The sequence below is a fragment of the Antennarius striatus genome, chromosome 18 (genome assembly GCF_040054535.1).
Source record: "Antennarius striatus isolate MH-2024 chromosome 18, ASM4005453v1, whole genome shotgun sequence".
In the NCBI taxonomy this organism is placed as follows: domain Eukaryota; kingdom Metazoa; phylum Chordata; class Actinopteri; order Lophiiformes; family Antennariidae; genus Antennarius; species Antennarius striatus.
In genome coordinates, this window is record NC_090793.1 from 17,888,906 (window position 1) to 17,905,390 (window position 16,485).

At 40.5% G+C, this 16,485-nt stretch overlaps 2 protein-coding genes across 9 annotated transcripts in view; one reads left to right on the forward strand and one right to left on the reverse strand.

Moving 5' to 3' along the window:
- Positions 1 to 3,394: 3,394 nt before the first annotated feature.
- Positions 3,395 to 7,716, forward strand: pck1 (phosphoenolpyruvate carboxykinase 1 (soluble)). Its single transcript, XM_068340672.1, has 10 exons — positions 3,395 to 3,453; positions 3,690 to 3,971; positions 4,395 to 4,579; positions 4,933 to 5,136; positions 5,259 to 5,446; positions 5,650 to 5,812; positions 5,895 to 6,119; positions 6,382 to 6,513; positions 6,639 to 6,734; positions 6,847 to 7,716. Exons 2-10 carry the CDS (start codon positions 3,748 to 3,750, stop codon positions 7,302 to 7,304), a joined length of 1,875 nt encoding a protein of 624 aa, XP_068196773.1. The 5' UTR covers positions 3,395 to 3,453; positions 3,690 to 3,747; the 3' UTR covers positions 7,305 to 7,716.
- Positions 7,717 to 8,793: 1,077 nt separating this feature from the next.
- Positions 8,794 to 16,485, reverse strand: part of slmapa (sarcolemma associated protein a) — a 38,413-nt gene continuing 30,721 nt past the window's right edge. For 6 of the 8 annotated variants that reach the window (XM_068341639.1, XM_068341641.1, XM_068341638.1 and 3 more), the window contains 4 exons: positions 16,147 to 16,264; positions 15,876 to 16,047; positions 15,238 to 15,372; positions 8,794 to 10,698 (listed from right to left, as the gene is read on the reverse strand). In XM_068341639.1, coding sequence (XP_068197740.1) covers positions 10,603 to 10,698; positions 15,238 to 15,372; positions 15,876 to 16,047; positions 16,147 to 16,264 — 521 coding nt within the window. In that variant the 3' untranslated portion in view covers positions 8,794 to 10,602. Of the gene's footprint in view, positions 10,699 to 14,241; positions 14,330 to 15,237; positions 15,373 to 15,875; positions 16,048 to 16,146; positions 16,265 to 16,485 lie in introns of all 8 variants that reach the window. The other 2 variants (XM_068341640.1, XM_068341644.1) reach the window with 1 other exon arrangement.

The window sequence follows — 16,485 nt, forward strand, 5'->3', positions numbered from 1 at the left end:
TGTTTTTTCTATTAAGATTTATTGGTACAGCTTATATTCAGGTGCGTTCAGTAGTCTGGAAATTACAGTAATCGGTAGAGCAAGTGATACTGAAATCACCTTTCTTAGTAAAACTAACACTTTCCCAATGGCAGCAATCATTGCTTTTACGTCTGCAAACATATTACAGCTTCAGAGAATGCTTTGAACTGCTGCACACACTTTCCCCGATGACCTTTGACTGCATGAGGCGAGCCCACATCAGCCAACCAATGAGATGGAGGCTAGCCAAGATGGTGCTTACGTCATACAGTGACTCAACTGATGATGATGATGAACCTTGAGCTTACATCATAGCATTTCAAAGTTCTATAGCAGCTGCTGCAAGATCACATGGTTTCCACACCAAGAGAACAAAGGGTTGTCTTTAAAAAAGAAGAAAAAAAACAGGATCCTTGTTTGAGGTGGTGATTAAGATTTTAATAAAAATAAACAAGAAATTATTTTAAAAACATATTTTGGTCAATTTTCAATGATTTTTTGCAAGAAATAGAACAAGACTTAAATGCATGGGTTTTTTCTCCCTTCTTCTTGAACATACAAAGGAAATAGAGGAAAATAAACACAAACACTGAAGAAAGAAAATTAACTTTGACAGTGTGGTGTGGGAGTGGGAGTCTTTCATTTTTACTTGCATGACATCTTCAAAATATTAAACTGATGATTGCATTTTCAAAAGTCTGCAATTGCAGATCCAGAAAATGGCACTATTGTGGAAAGGAATTGCCAAAGCTCTACAAACTATTGTTTATGTACTGAAATTTTGTGTATATCCTTACAGCCTCTTCAGTGGCTTTACTCAAGATGATACTGTAAGTAATTATAGAATTAATTCCATCAACTGTGGATTTAATGCCTTGTACTACTATATTTGTGGATTCTTTAATTAAACCCCGTCTCAGAATTGTTGCTTACCCTTACTCACTCAATGCTACACTGAGAGAAGCATAGTAATTTATCACCATGTACAGTTTTCAGATTGGCAAACTTAATGAAGTCTGCAGCCAAGAGGAAATGGCGCTGAATCAAATAAGATGAATCATTTTAATTGTGTAAGGATATGCTCAAAATATACAAGAAGGCTCCTCACGCTGTCACAGCACTCAACATTGTATAATCAATAATAAGAACAACTTTTCTTCAGCTCTCTGGTGAGGGTGGCACACTCAGATGTTTTTTCAACTATATACAGTATATTACCATAAGCTTAACTAACAGTGATTTAAAAAAAGAATATAATATAATATAATATAATATAATATAATATAATATAATATAATATAATATAATATAATATAATATAATATAATATAATATAATAATATCAGTCTTTAAATAATAAAATCTCACTTATAGAAAAAAATGTGGAAATAGATGCCCTCAACTGACTCAGACTTTGTTCTGAACACAGAGATCTTGGAATTACCTATGGGATCAGATGCTTATCTAAATAGTTTCACACCTATTGAGCAACTATCCTCACCGATTATTTCTGCCAGAACATCTACATGTCCCCTAGACCAAATTCATACTAGACTCTGTAACCCTAATCAGCCTTTTCCTCTTACTTATGTTCAGTTCTTTACTGATAATAGTCAGTGGTAATTCTAGTCCTTCAAAGTAGCTGAAAACAACTGCTTCTAAAAAAAAGTCAATATTTAACCATGAGGTCCTGGCAAAGCACAGACCGTAACCCCCCCCCCCCTTCTATCTAAAATCCTTGAGAAAGTGGTGGCAAAGTTCTTTTCTGACTTTCCTATAATTACATCAGATGAGCTATTCCTGTTTGTTTCGGCACCGAGATGTTAATCGATAGATTGGACAGTTTTGGGATCAAAGGAATGACATTACGCTGACTGTAGTCTAATTTATCATACAGAATTACATTTATACACATTAACAAGGACTCCTACACCAAACTCAGCTACCGAGTTCCACAAGGATCAGTACTGGGCCCAATTCTTTAATTTTTTAAATGTTTTTTCTAACATTATTAGAAAATATTATACAAATTTTCACTGCTATGCAGATGATACCTCGATATATTTATCCTTCAAGCCAAATGACACCAACATACCAACCAAAAAACTTCAGGCCTGTTTTTAAGTCAATAAAATGTGGATGATGTAACTTTATGATGCCTAATGTTGACAAAAGTTACATTCTTGTCCTTGGCCTTAAATAACTCAAATAAATTACTGGATGGCGCAGCAGCTAGTAATACTGATCAGTTCTCCTGCTCACCAACCAAACACCATACAGCATAGCAACTTTACAGATGAAACACTTCACTCAGCTGGAATGAAGAACTCCCAAAATACAGGCCTACTGGTAGTAGGTAGTATAATTGGCCCAACCTACATGCTGGGTGAGCTCCAAGACCCCTCTACCTCATTCTCTCCCTACCTTTCCTACTCTTTCATTCATACTTTGGCATGACCAAGATTTCATGTCAATCACGTCAACTTGGTGGTTTTCTTTCTGGGGTTCCTCTGCCTTTTCATCTACTAATAAAAAATGTCCTGAAGTTGTTGCCATTATGTCTCTGCAAGGGACATGTTATCCTGTGGTGACAAGATCATGTACCTGGGATCATGATGAACTTCACCCATCCAATCAAACAGCAGGCAGAGAAACAACATGGATTACCAATTAGGTCCTGGATTGCACCTTTTTTGGGATCAATAGGCTGCACCTACGTTTTTAATACCTGCTTCTCGACTCAGCTCACATGTTTCAACACCCACGGACTTTGATCACTGTTGTCATGCTTTGTACTTGTGACATCTACTGCATGTCTACACATCCTCAGGAGAGGGATCCCTCATCTTTGGTTCTCTCAGAGGTCTCCCCTTTATTTTTCTGTTTTTGATTACATCAACATACACCAATGCAACTGTAACTTATTGGTATTTGCTTCTATGTCTGTTTGAGGAAAGGAAATGAAAGGAGATGAAAGGAGATGAAAGGAAATGAAAGGAGATGAAAGAAACGGAAAGGGAAGGAAAGGAAAAGAATAAAAGACATGATTTAAATGAAATAACATCAAACAAATACAGTTTTCTCCTTCAGATATGAGTGCTTCACAGACAGACCAATGTCTTTCTGGGATTGGAGTCAAATATCAGCAATCAAACTTCATCCCATGCAGGGAAACCTGTTTGTGGATGACAATCCTGGTGCTGTTTAATCATTCACCGGCAGGCTTCAACACTGTTTTTCATCTATAGCAACAACAGGTTTATGCAAATAAGATAAAGGACATACCTCCCCTACACCTCCTCCCTCTGTTGAAACACCCCAGAGTATAAAAAGAACAAGACAACTCACCAAGAAAGAAGATCTCTCAGATCTCCTGAGAACTGCGACCAATGAGGTGAAGCTGAAGACTCTGCTCCAAGTGAACTCCTGAAGGTAACACGACTCTCCTCTGTTTGGTTTAATTAATGTTGGGTGGCCTTCAGAGATAGAGGGGGATGCTGTAGCATCGCACAGGGTTTTCCTGACCTGCTGCTTCTTGAAACGCATTTCTTGTTCAAATAATCACCAAACGGGCCAGTCAGGAAACCTTGAAAGTAATTTAATATTTTCACACGTTGTTTTACATTTTGTGTTAACTTGTCTCTTGACCCCTTGTCTCTTGACCCCAGGCATCCTGTTGTCCTTTCTTCAGTCTATTAGCTTGCTGTCACTCCATACTCCTCCACCATGCCTCCTCAGCTTCAGGCCCAGAAACAGACGTGTCCCAGGATCCTGCAGGGTGATCTCTGCGCCCTCAGCCCTCATGTCAAGGAGTTTGTAGAGACCAACATTACTCTGTGTCAGCCCGACTTCCTCCACATCTGTGATGGGTCAGACGAGGAGAACCGTGTAATTATGAAGCATATGGAGGAACAGGGGATTGTCAAGAAGCTCAGTAAATATGAGAACTGGTACGTTGACTGGGAGTTGACGGGATTCCATGTGAAAGACAGTATTAAATCTATTTTGTGGTATTTAATCTAAAACAACCAGTCTTTAAAGTGTTTGTAGTTGTCGTAGTCCTGGTTATTTTTGCTGTTAATAATGTGGTTACACACAGATAAAAGCCATGCTATTGTTAAAATAATGCATCAGTTGTTGGTGCATAAAGCAAAACTGGATTACAAATGATCTGCATGCTCACAAATCAGGAAGTTCAGCTTGATTGTGCATTATGTAATCACCACTTTGGCAGGAAGTTATCTTCCATTGACGACCTCTCTCTCTGCTTTTGGCAATACAAACAAACAAAAAAACAAACAAACAAACAAACAATCCTCTGAGATTAGTATTAAATGTCATCCTCTAAGTCCCTTCTTGTCTTCTCTCTCCAGCTGGTTGGCCAGGACGGACCCCAGAGACGTGGCTCGTGTGGAGAGTCGGACTGTGATTGTGACCCAGGAACAGAGGGACACGGTACCAACACCTCTGAATGGTGAAGCTAGCCAGATTGGACAATGGATGTCCCCAGAAGAGTTCAACAAAGCTGTCGCACTGCGGTTCCCTGGCTGCATGAAAGGTATCTTTGACTCCATTTAACCTCTATATTTCACTAAGGAGAATATTGTAAAGAATTATGCAGCAATTTGCTATATAACCCTGCGGAATATGATAGGTATTTTTGGGGAAACAGATGATGATATTACAGTGCTATTTATTCTTGTACTGTTGATGGAACACCCCAATAATTTTAGAAGGATATCAAAGAAGTGAAAAGCACAAGATTACATAACAAAAATATTTAGGATATGAATAAAACTCAGGTGAAATGTTAACTTACTACACTGAAAGAGATGTTCATACAGACAACATTTAAAGTTTGTATGGTACACATTAAAACCAAAGTAAGATGTGAACTCTCTCTCTCCACAGGTCGCACCATGTATGTCATCCCTTTCAGCATGGGTCCAGTTGGCTCCCCCCTCTCCAAGATCGGAGTGGAGCTGACTGACTCCCCCTATGTGGTGGCCAGTATGAGGGTGATGACCCGGATGGGGACGGCCGTGCTGAATGCTTTGGGGACAGGAGAGTTTGTCCGCTGTCTGCACTCCGTCGGCTGTCCTCTGCCAGTAAAAAGTACATCAGCAACATCTACTTCCCCTATAATCAATGCTAATCCATATCAATCGGCAAAGTGTCAGCTGTGATAAGAACAGGATGCCTGTCCACTGATTCACATGTTCTGACTTCTCTTCCAGAGCCACTGGTGAACAACTGGCCCTGTAACCCCGAGCAGACGTTGATAGCTCACATCCCGGACCGCAGGCTTATTGTTTCATTTGGGAGCGGCTATGGAGGAAACTCCCTGCTGGGGAAGAAGTGTTTTGCTCTGCGCATTGCTTCACGTATCGCCAAGGATGAGGGGTGGCTGGCAGAGCATATGCTGGTAAGGAAAAGCAACAGGAAGTCATCAGAAGTCCATACATTTATCTTGATCCTTTCCCAAATATGTTTGGACCATCCTAACATATTTTTTTATTGTTGAACAAGCACACAGAAAACAGACACGAAACAAAACCTTGGCAGAGATGAGCACACTTATTCCCCCAAACCAGTCTGCTTTTCCTGAGGAATGCTTTTCCTTCTCAGATTCTAGGAATCACCAACCCTGCTGGGGAGAAGAAGTACATGGCAGCAGCGTTCCCCAGCGCCTGTGGGAAGACAAACTTGGCCATGCTCTTCCCGACTCTACCTGGCTGGAAGGTGGAGTGTGTGGGAGACGACATCGCCTGGATGAAGTTTGACAACCAAGGTGAGTGACCTGAAGTTTAAGACTCTGTTCATTCATTTGTATTTTTAGTTATGAGCTATACCTCTTTGTTCCATGTTGCTAGGCAACCTACGAGCCATTAACCCTGAGAATGGATTTTTTGGAGTTGCACCTGGCACTTCCGCCAAATCCAATCCCAACGCCATGGAAACCATCATGAAAAATACAGTTTTCACCAACGTCGCTGAGACAAGTGATGGAGGAGTGTACTGGGAAGGAATGGACCAATCACTGCCTGAAGAAATCACCATCACTTCCTGGAAGAACAAGCCCTGGAGCTCCAAAGATGGTACAACGGTCCTTTCAGTCCATGATTCAGTGTATCAGTATTTCCAAAAAATAGTATTTGATTTTCCTAAACCCAAAACTTAGACTTCTACTGCAATAAACGTGAAAAAAAAAATCTGTTTGGTGGAAATAGATGTGGGATTAGTCAGCTAATGAACCGACATCTTGAAACACCTATTAGATTACAACCTTCTCAAGTTAGCAGAGAGGTTTTGATTTTTAGTGTAATTAAGTTAACCTTCCCATTTCCCTTAACTTCCTAGGTGAACCCTGTGCCCACCCCAACTCACGTTTCTGCGCTCCAGCTAGTCAGTGTCCCATCATTGACCCACAGTGGGAATCACCAGAGGGGGTCCCCATTGAGGCCATAATCTTTGGAGGGCGCAGACCAGAAGGTGAGTAAGACTTGGGTGGAAAACATGAAGACCTAAACTGGACGAGTGGAGGAGACAGAAAGAAATGGATGAATACAGAAAGACTATCATCAATGTAAATCTAACCGTGACACACCTTCTCCCAGGTGTCCCTCTGGTATATGAAGCCTTCAGCTGGCAGCACGGAGTGTTTGTTGGGGCGGCAATGAGGTCAGAGGCCACAAGTGCAGCTGAACACAAAGGTCAGTATCTTCACGATTTTCTTCATGGTGAGATACCAGATGATGGATATGTGCGCTAAGAAGTAGCTACTAAGGTTCTTAGTGTTCTCTGCTTCATCCTGCTTTTCCACAGCCAAGGTTATCATGCATGACCCCTTTGCCATGCGTCCCTTCTTTGGCTACAACTTTGGACTGTACCTTTCTCATTGGCTGAGCATGGCCGATCGCCCCAATGCCAAACTGCCAAAGATCTTCCATGTGAACTGGTTCCGCAAGAGTCCCACCGCTGGATTCCTCTGGCCTGGTTTTGGAGATAACATACGTGTGCTGGACTGGATTTTCAGGCGGGTGAATGGCGACGCTGGGGCCATACCCTCTGCAGTGGGCTACCTACCGTTCCATGGCTCTCTTAACCTCCAGGGCCTGCAAGGGGACGTGGACCTCAATGAGCTGTTCTCCCTGAATAAAGAGTTCTGGCAGAAGGAGGTGGAGGAGGTGAGAAAATACTTCACCACACAGGTGAACAAAGACCTGCCCACTGAGGTGACCCGGCAGCTGGACCTCCTGGATCAGAGGGTGAAACAGATGTGAAGAGAAAGGCTGTGTGGGAAGTTATGGAATTCAAGTGGAGCCCCTTAGTAATGAATGCTGATTCTCAAAATACACATAGAAAATGTGAATGTGAAATATATAAATTTTGAAACCACATTCTAGTAATTTAAGAATATCTGATTGTCACACTGAATAGGCTTTTAATAATTATATAACACATTCTATAAAGCCATATTAGACTAACAAATGCTCCAATCAGATTTACTTCTACTGTCAGATTTTTAATTCCAATTCCATTTTTAAATTTTTTTCTAAAAAACCTCCCAAATATCCATGTATTAACAGTTTATTTCAATGTTTTTGTCCTAATGTATGCTTAAAAGCTATAATTTAATAATTTATTATGGTTGTATATCGTATGGTTATTGCTATACAAATGTGTATGGCTCCCAAAGACACAAGTTTCTCTGTTTTTTTGACCTTACAAGATTGTTAATGTTTGTTTTCCAATTTGTTTTTTGAGCCTTAATTTATTTTTATACTCTGTTCTTTTCTTGGTATTTGGAGTGACAATAAAACATCTTATTCCAGCCACGGCCTAAGCGCAATGTCATGCACATCACCATCAAAGGCTGCATCTGTAGCAACACAGTAATAGAAATGATTTACATTGGAAAATGGATGTGTAGTTAAACACAAAATGAGCTTCAAGGTTAAAAAACTCAACCTGTTTTAGAAGTTTAATTGAAATATAAAGGTTTGTAAAACAATGAATGAGTAATGAACCTGTACCTCGTTCATGCCTTCCCCATTCTTACTCTAAGTGGGTCATAAAGTAACTTACACAATATTTTATGCAGTGCGACTGCCAGGTGTGATGAAAGACAGCCTTCAGTAAATAATCCAGAGAGATAAAGACGTTTATGAACCACTTTTACTTTAAAGGTGATAGCTGATGTGGTAAATTCAGTGTATATCTGTCAAGTCATTGGAATTTACTCAATACCTGGATCAGATCCATCTGGTTGGGAGTGAAACGGTGATCAAACTCCACGCCTTCAGGTCACCAGATGAGGGCTGAGACGATCATTTGCAGCCAAAGTCAGCAAAAGTCAGGTCTCAAGGAAATCTGAAGTCTGCTTTTTCTTAAATCAAGTTTAAATCAAGCAAAAACTAAATCTTGTTCTCGTTTGGACAGAAGTGTGGTTGCTCCATGTGAGGTCCTTTACCCCCCAGTTATCTGAAGCTCCCCAGCTTCAGATAATGTTGATCTTCATGTTGATGTGGGGGTTGTTCTTCCTGCACCAGCCTTCAGATGTTCTTTGGTTCAGAGATGATAAATATCCAGAAACAGAATCGTTCTCCTTTAGTTTAATGTTCCTGCACCTCTTGCGATATTCTTTCTTGCAGCAGCCTTCCTCACCTGATGGACCAATCTGAGTTGACAGGCCCATTTAATCCCAATGACATCAGTCTGGATTATTCGGAGGTGAATTGTGAATGAAAGCAAAGGAGGCCGGACTGGTGGGTCAGCTCGCTACAACTTTAATCCAAATATCGCTCTGCATATTCATTACATTCCGTAATCTCTTATATCTCTACACAAAATAAGTCTAGTAGCACATCATTTTAATTTACAATTGTCTCTGTACTGTAGTGCTCTTTTTAAACATCAGAATTATTTGTTCATTTATCTATTTAAACATGAAGACGAGACAAAGAACACAAACAAATACAAGCGCTGCTCAGTAGTTTGAGGCAACACACTCCTGCTCAACGACGCACACACACACACACCTCCAAATATCTGAGGAGGTATGAAGTTGGTTCATCAACAAGATGGAAAACCAAAGGTTTGTCCCAAAGATGGTTACTGCTCCAAAATTAGGAGGTCAGATGGTAAAATCTGAGTGAGATCAGACTAAAGCGCATCAAACAACAAATAACTGATTAAAAACCACGAGTTCTTTAGTTGAAGAGTCGTCTGGAGAACGTTGGGCTACTCACACTCACTTCAGACCTCTACAGTCGAGGGAAACAATAAGCCGAGTGTGTGTGTCTGCTTGCACACATAACCAAACTGTGGTGTCACATCAGAGTCACTCTGACGCCCCAAAAAAAAGCACACAGATTCGTATCTCAACATAAAAAACAGGCGACGGGTGTGGAAACCAGTCATATGAACACTTTCCATCAGTTAACAGTTCAATACAGAGGAAACCAGGAGCCAATCAGTCACTGACAGCAAACTGACACAGGATCAGTTCCTCTGAAGCCCCTAACAACTGAAATATTCACACATTTGTTAGAAAGTCTACAAATATTTGTGCGATCGAAGAGGAGTGGGTGGGGGGGTGGGGTGGATTAAGCTCTGCTCTGCATTTGACAGGATCAATCGATTATTTTTCATCTTTTTGAATATAGATGACCGCACAACTTTTTGTGAGTCTGTTTATGTTAATTTCATCAAACGCACACCGGTTAAGATCCACCAGGCCCCTTTTTACAACATCAGAAAAAAACATTCTTTAGTTACCATTGGTGAAGTATCTGAATTCATCGTGTAAATTATCAAATCAATTAATGTTCACTAATTTAACCACAAAATCAAGGTGACTGACAAACTGTGGGGGAAAAAAAACAGCCAGGTGAAATTTTATTTAGTCACATTAGCAGTAAGAGTGATTAAGGTCCCGCCCACCTCAGAGGGAAACATCATTTAGTTTTGTTGTCTTTCTCAAGCCTTTGGTAGTGTCACAGACCATAATAATAATATAACAAGATGGCGTGGTGTGATGGATGCAGATGTCAGAAGCCAGCGGACACATTAAAGATGGTGGCACAGCGGTTCTGTCATAACTACAGGTAAACACAGCCTGCCTGCAGATCCCAGGTGACACCATCTATCGTTAGAGGTCAACATGCTTCTTTTGGCAAATGGAAATCTGCAGGTTTTTAGCTGATAGATGGGAATCGCGCTCCCGTCCTTAGATAGAGGCTGCTGGGAAGTGTCTGCGTCTCCACCATCGTGAGACGACGGGCTTTTGTGTCATGAAAATCTGTTGCAAAATGTTTTTCATCTTTGTCCCCGAAATGATCACAGGCTAGAACCAAAAAGCCCCCACCACATTGCAGAGAAAACTCTGCCAAAGAACGGCAGAAAGAAAAAAAAAAGGAAAAAGAACACAGACACACACACACACACACACAATAAACCCCCCCCAACAAGACCTCTGAATCTTCTGTAGAAACCACAACCCTTACACTCCCTCTACATTTATGTACAATTATACTTTATACAAAGCGACGACGCTCTCCTCAGAACTCTGGCTGGCCTCTAGGTGGAGCTGCTCTTGGAGAGGTTCGGGTAGAGGACAGCTGCTGTCATGGCGACCATCACTGCGACGACCGGCATCCAGGGGCTCCAACCGCTCTGTCCCGACACAAAATCACACACACAGAAAGAAAAGACAATCCAGTCAATCAGTGCAACGGTCGCCTGACGTTCAAAGGCTGAAAGCAGGAAAAAGATCAATGTCAGGAGCAAAGTGGAAGAGTGAAGACACAGTAATTCAAAAACCCAAAGTCCCAAAGATTACATTCTTCCTCCAGAGTAAACATCAGTGCGAGATTAGACCACACTGTTCAAATTCAAGTCAGCGTTTAAATAATCACGTCAAACTCAGTATTTGAGACAACATTTTATCTTCATACACGACCGTGACGAGTAGAGCAGGACGGACACACTCATAACATTACAAATACAATAATTCCTCATTTAGGTTGGTATTCAGGACGTTTGCTGCTCTCACATAAAGCAGATGGAAGAAGTTTTCTGTATCAGAATGTGAATGACGTCACAGCTGCCAGCAGCACTGTATTTCTGAAGGTAGGGGAATCACACACATGTAGGATGATAACCTGGATTACTCTGAACAATTACAACTGAATCACTGAACAAAATAATAATAATAATAATAATAATAATAAACCTTTATTGTCCCACAGTGGGGAAATTTGTGGAAAAAACAACAACTCCAAAATACCAGAATTAGTCTACAGTTAATTATTTCTGAAATAACGAATTACTGACATAACTAGATTACTCTCAAACTGGATAACTATAATTGAGTACTGTTGTAATGAACGAATTAGTTTATAACAAGTGAATTACTGTTGTCACTCACTCATAACTGGATAACTGACGCACACCAGTCTAAAGTTTGGACACACTCTCTCATTTAGTGGTTTTCTTTATTTTCATGACTCTTAACCTCATAAATTCTCATTGATTTCTGAGGCTGGTACCTCAGATGAGCTGATCCTCAGCAGCAGAGGTGACCTTTGGTCTTCAGTTCTTAAGGCAGTATTCATGTGAGCAAGTTATGTCAGCGCATTTTTTGCAACTGCACTTTGGGAAACATTCAATGTTTTTGCAACGTTCTGGACTGAAAATCCAATAATGAACCTTGACACGGCACTCCTGTGGAGCAGAAACCATTTCAGGTGACGACCTCATAGTTTTGATGTCTTAAGTTTGTATCTATAATGTATAAAGTAATAAAAGAAATTAAAGAAACACTGAAGGAGGTGTGTCCAAACTTAATTGGTAGTGAAACTGGATCACTGACAATGACAAAATGGATTACTGCTGTAGTAACTGGATTACTGACATAATAACTGATTAGTGTCTCAATAACTGGTTTACTAACAATCACTGTTAGAATTTCAATAACTCTGTGCCAGACAAGATTTTGTCAAAAGTTAATCAACATAATCCATCATTAAATATTATGGAGAGATGGTCATGACCAGTAAGTCAGCACAAGAATAATTTTGATATCTGTATTCATTCCTAAGGAAAGATGGCTGCGATAAAAACCAAACTTCATTCTGAATATGTAATATTACGGGTGGATCTGAATCACACAGAGAGGTGAAGACCTGTCTTGAAAATTATCTTGGTAGTGATAATAACAATGACAGAGTGGATGGATTCCACTTCAGACAGTATAAGGGTCAGAAATAGTGGATTTGACTGTAGTTATTGCAAACATTGACCAACCATTGAGCCTAAAACACAATGTGGGTTCTGAACCTACATCATTTTGAATTGTTTTTTTGACTTGTGCCACAACATGTTACACAATAAGATCATTAATAACCCTAGTAGTCGTTAAGCTATCAACAAGGCCTAAAATCAAGTAATCCTGTATTTGTTATTGAGGGTAAGTGATTATTATGTTATTATTATGTAATTATTGAACACAGGTGTTCAATAACACAAGTGTTCAATAATAACAAAAAAAGTTAAGGATTAAAAAAATATAATCTTTTAGGACTTTGGGAGGAAATCAGAAAGAGAGGTGAACTCAAAAATACAGCTTGAGGCAGCAAAAACTCAAAACCCAGTAACAAAGATTTTCAAAATTACACATTTGGCAAACAACCAGCAAAGCAGAGGAGGGGTGTGATAAAAAAGAGGGAGGTTTTTAAAAATGAAGAGCAGACAGAAATAAAACAAACTGTCAGCAGGAAAACAGAGAATCAAATGAAAATGATGCTGCAGACTGGATGCAGGATGAAATGGAAAGAAAAACAATAAACCTTGTCATGAGAAAAATGAGTGATGAGAGAATCAACACTTCAGGCCATGACAGCGAGCTGTGAAGAAAGAATGAAGAAATGAAGGAAGAGGAGGAGGGTTAGTAACGGAAGATAAGCCTGATTCTGTGAGACGACTTTATCCCCACGCTACACCGTGGAGATACAAACCTGGTCTACACCCACTCACCGTCACATTATTAACATCTTGGTTCTCATTAGTTTAGTTGGCTATAGCTGATTTTACACCAATTTCCAATCATCAAAATCAGGATTTAATTAATTTTCCCTGCAAAGTTTTTATAACTTCTGTCATCAAATCTTCCTTTCTTAGTTACGTACCACCATTTCCTTTTTTAAATTTTTTTTGCATATTGCTGCACATGTTAGATGAAGGGGGACCTAAATTGCGGTTGAAAAAATATGAACTTATTTAAACACAGGCGCTGCATCCTCAAAAAAAATGTAAAAGGCTTTACGTAAGGCTAATGAGAGCAAAGATCAACGCAAATATAATCAACTGGAGGCAGTTTGAGAATAAGTTTGTTTGCAGACAAGTAAAATGTTCGTATTACATGAAAAATTGTTCACTGTACTTTAAAATTTATCTTTCACTGGAGAATGGAGAATTTCTTTCACATTAGATATTAATCTGAGCCACATCATTCATGTGATTCCTCATTAAATATGACCAGCAGTTAGACAAAGAGTCACCACTTAAAATAATCAAGAGGAAGATCACCTCAAAATGGACAAAGCTTTTTAAAGCATTTTGAGTTCAGATATAGATTGTGTTCAAACATACGTAGAGTCCAGTACAGCGATCAGCTGACATCTAAGCATTAACTCTACTGCATCATGCTAACAATGGCAGAAAGCTCCTCCAGGGGGAAGCCTGACGAAAAACGTGTCTGAAGATGAAGTCCAAACATCAGCAGGATTCAATCATCTCTGGAAGAGTTTACCACAGTGGAACAGGCAGACAGCATGCAGTTAGAGTTTTTACCACCAGGAGGAGCAAACCCTTGTTACGCAGCCCTCAGGGTGAGACCGCAGTGCTTCCATTGCAACTTGCTGTGGTTTATAGACAGTGGATATAGCTCTGCCTCTGAACAGACAGTGGTGGGGCTATATCCAGTTGCTTTGCTCTTTTTGTAAGTAAATGCGGCCCAGTGAAATGTTCATGTGTTAAAACAAAGACAGACAAGTGATGGTGTTGATGATAGGATGAAGATAAAAGCAGGAAGTGAGACAGCAGTCATCACAGTTCAGGACCATGTTTCACTTCTATGTTTTTCCTTCCAGATGATGGACAGTTTGATGTCAAAGAGGCAGAGAGAGAGGCAGAGACTGATGTCATGTGAATGTCTACCTTTCTACCACAACTGGTCCAAACACCAGTAGCACAGAGCCAGGATAAGGCCAATGAATATGGCTTGGACAGGCTGCAATACAGATGGCTAGAAGGGAGGGAAGGAGGGAGAAGAAGAAATCAGCCCGCAAAAATCCACAAAAACCAACATGGAGAAATGGAGCAACTGCAATGAAGTGGTAGAGATGGAGAGAGAGAGAGAGAGAGAGAGAGAGAGAGAGAGAGAGAGAGAGAGAGAGAGAGAGAGAGAGAGAGAGAGAGAGAGAGAGATATTCAAAGGTGTAGTTAGCAGTTTTACAATGAAACGCTTAAATGTACAACAGGTTAAGCACACATGACTTGGAAACATTGTCATGTTGGAATGTCTGACAGCAGCAACACTGTCCACTGCCTACAAGTAGGACATGTGACCAGACAGGAAGTAGTGCTGTTTATGAATGACACTTTGTATTTAAATTAACCAGCATTAGCTGATGAATGATTCCAAATGTCTGTGATAATAGTATAATAATATTTGAATAACATTTTAAGGTCTCAGGTTGTTGGAGAACATTATATGGAGGATAATCGTATCTGTGAAGCTGGCAGTGGGTTTGGTTTTATGTTGAGGTAAGTAGAAGCAGAGAGTGAAGGTGGAACAGGAACAATTTTATCACAAGTTAAACTTGAGAACATTATTTCATCCATCAGTAGTTACATCAGCCATGCTTAGTTAATCAATACAACCGTCATGCTTCCTACATCTTCGGTTTATGACTGAATGGAGTCAACTGTAGGAAATGGACAAAAACCTGACATGAAACTAAAATTATTATGAGACAAATATCAGTTATCACAAAACAACAGACAGAAGCAGTTATATTTCAAGTCAGGGTGGAAAGGCAGGTGAGAAAACGTCTTAACGACACAAAAACACGTGAACTCCGGTCTTATTAATGTCAGAGTGGGTGTGTGTGTCTGTGTGAGCTGTGTGTGTGTGTGTGTGTTTGCACTCACAGAGCTGGTTTTGTCCTGCAGAAGCTTCAGGCTGCTCCGGCACTGCTCTAGATCGTGGTGGATGTTCAACTTCTCTTTCTCTGTTCTCTCATAGCGCTGACGGAGGTCCAACAGTTGGGAATGTGTGTATTCACACTACATGTTACACACACACACACACACACACACACACACACACACACACACACACACACACACACACACACACACACACACACACACACACACACACACACACACACACATTTTATTACATCTTGCTTCAAAGCGGTGATGTACTGTAATTGTCAGTGTTCGTCTGTTCGTTTATCCACCAAATATCTTCACAACCGTTGCAGATAGAAAGATGAAACAAAAAGCACATTACTCAGGCAGCAAAGGGGACGAAAATGAGATGATCACCTTGACCTTGAGAAAACTAGGTCAAATTTAAACTTTTGTACACTCAGGAACCGGGTAAGATAGAAAGAAAGATGAGGGGTGGAGGCCAGTGTGAGTAAGACCATAGATCAAAGCTACTGTTTTGATCTATGAAAGTAGGTCAGAGCACTAGCTTTGATCTTTGACCTATGCAAGTAGGTCAGGGTAAAATTTTGAATTTTGAATGCTTGTGTAGCTTTATTTACTTAAATGTGTACCTCTTTCCGCAGTGTGTGTGTGTGGGCCTGGGCCTGGTCCAGCTGGGTCTTCAGCCTGCTCGCATCCTGCAGGTGTTGGTTCTCCAGAGAACCCAGTTTGTCCTGCAGAAGCTCCTCCCTCTTCTCCAGAGACTCCAGACTGTTGCTGAGAACTTGACTCTTCTCCCTGGAGCTGCATGCATGCATTTACACACGTTAACTGTTTCTATTGATAACAGCAATTTTCAGTCCTGCCAGCTAGCTAGCAGGTCTTTTAATGCTTGTGTTCTACCTGCTCAGCTCAGCTTCCAGGCAGCGCAGTTTGTCTGACAGAGTGGTCCGTTCAGCTCTCAGGCCGTCACAGTCCTGCTGCAAAGTCACGCACCGCTGCTGCAGCGCCACACACTCGTCTGAGAGACAAGAAATTAGTTAACAACCAGTCCCTGTAAACACGTCTTTATGCCAACTCATGGTCTCAGCCTAGCTGCATTCAATTATTTAATGAAAATGCATTAAATTTATTTTCTTATGTGAAACTCACTGTGAACGACAACAATATCCCAAATGCACAACATGCAGAATTTGGCAATCACTCAGTAATATTTGATGAATTTCATCCCGACTCAATACA

Excerpts from the sequence above, each read along its gene's own strand:
- pck1 (XM_068340672.1), top strand. The coding sequence starts at position 3,748 with ATGCCTCCTCAGCTTCAGGCCCAGAAACAGACGTGTCCCAGGATCCTG. Across the intron at positions 3,972-4,394 it reads CTCAGTAAATATGAGAACTG|CTGGTTGGCCAGGACGGACC; the intron begins GTACGTTGACTG and ends TTCTCTCTCCAG. Across the intron at positions 5,447-5,649 it reads GGCTGGCAGAGCATATGCTG|ATTCTAGGAATCACCAACCC; the intron begins GTAAGGAAAAGC and ends TTTCCTTCTCAG.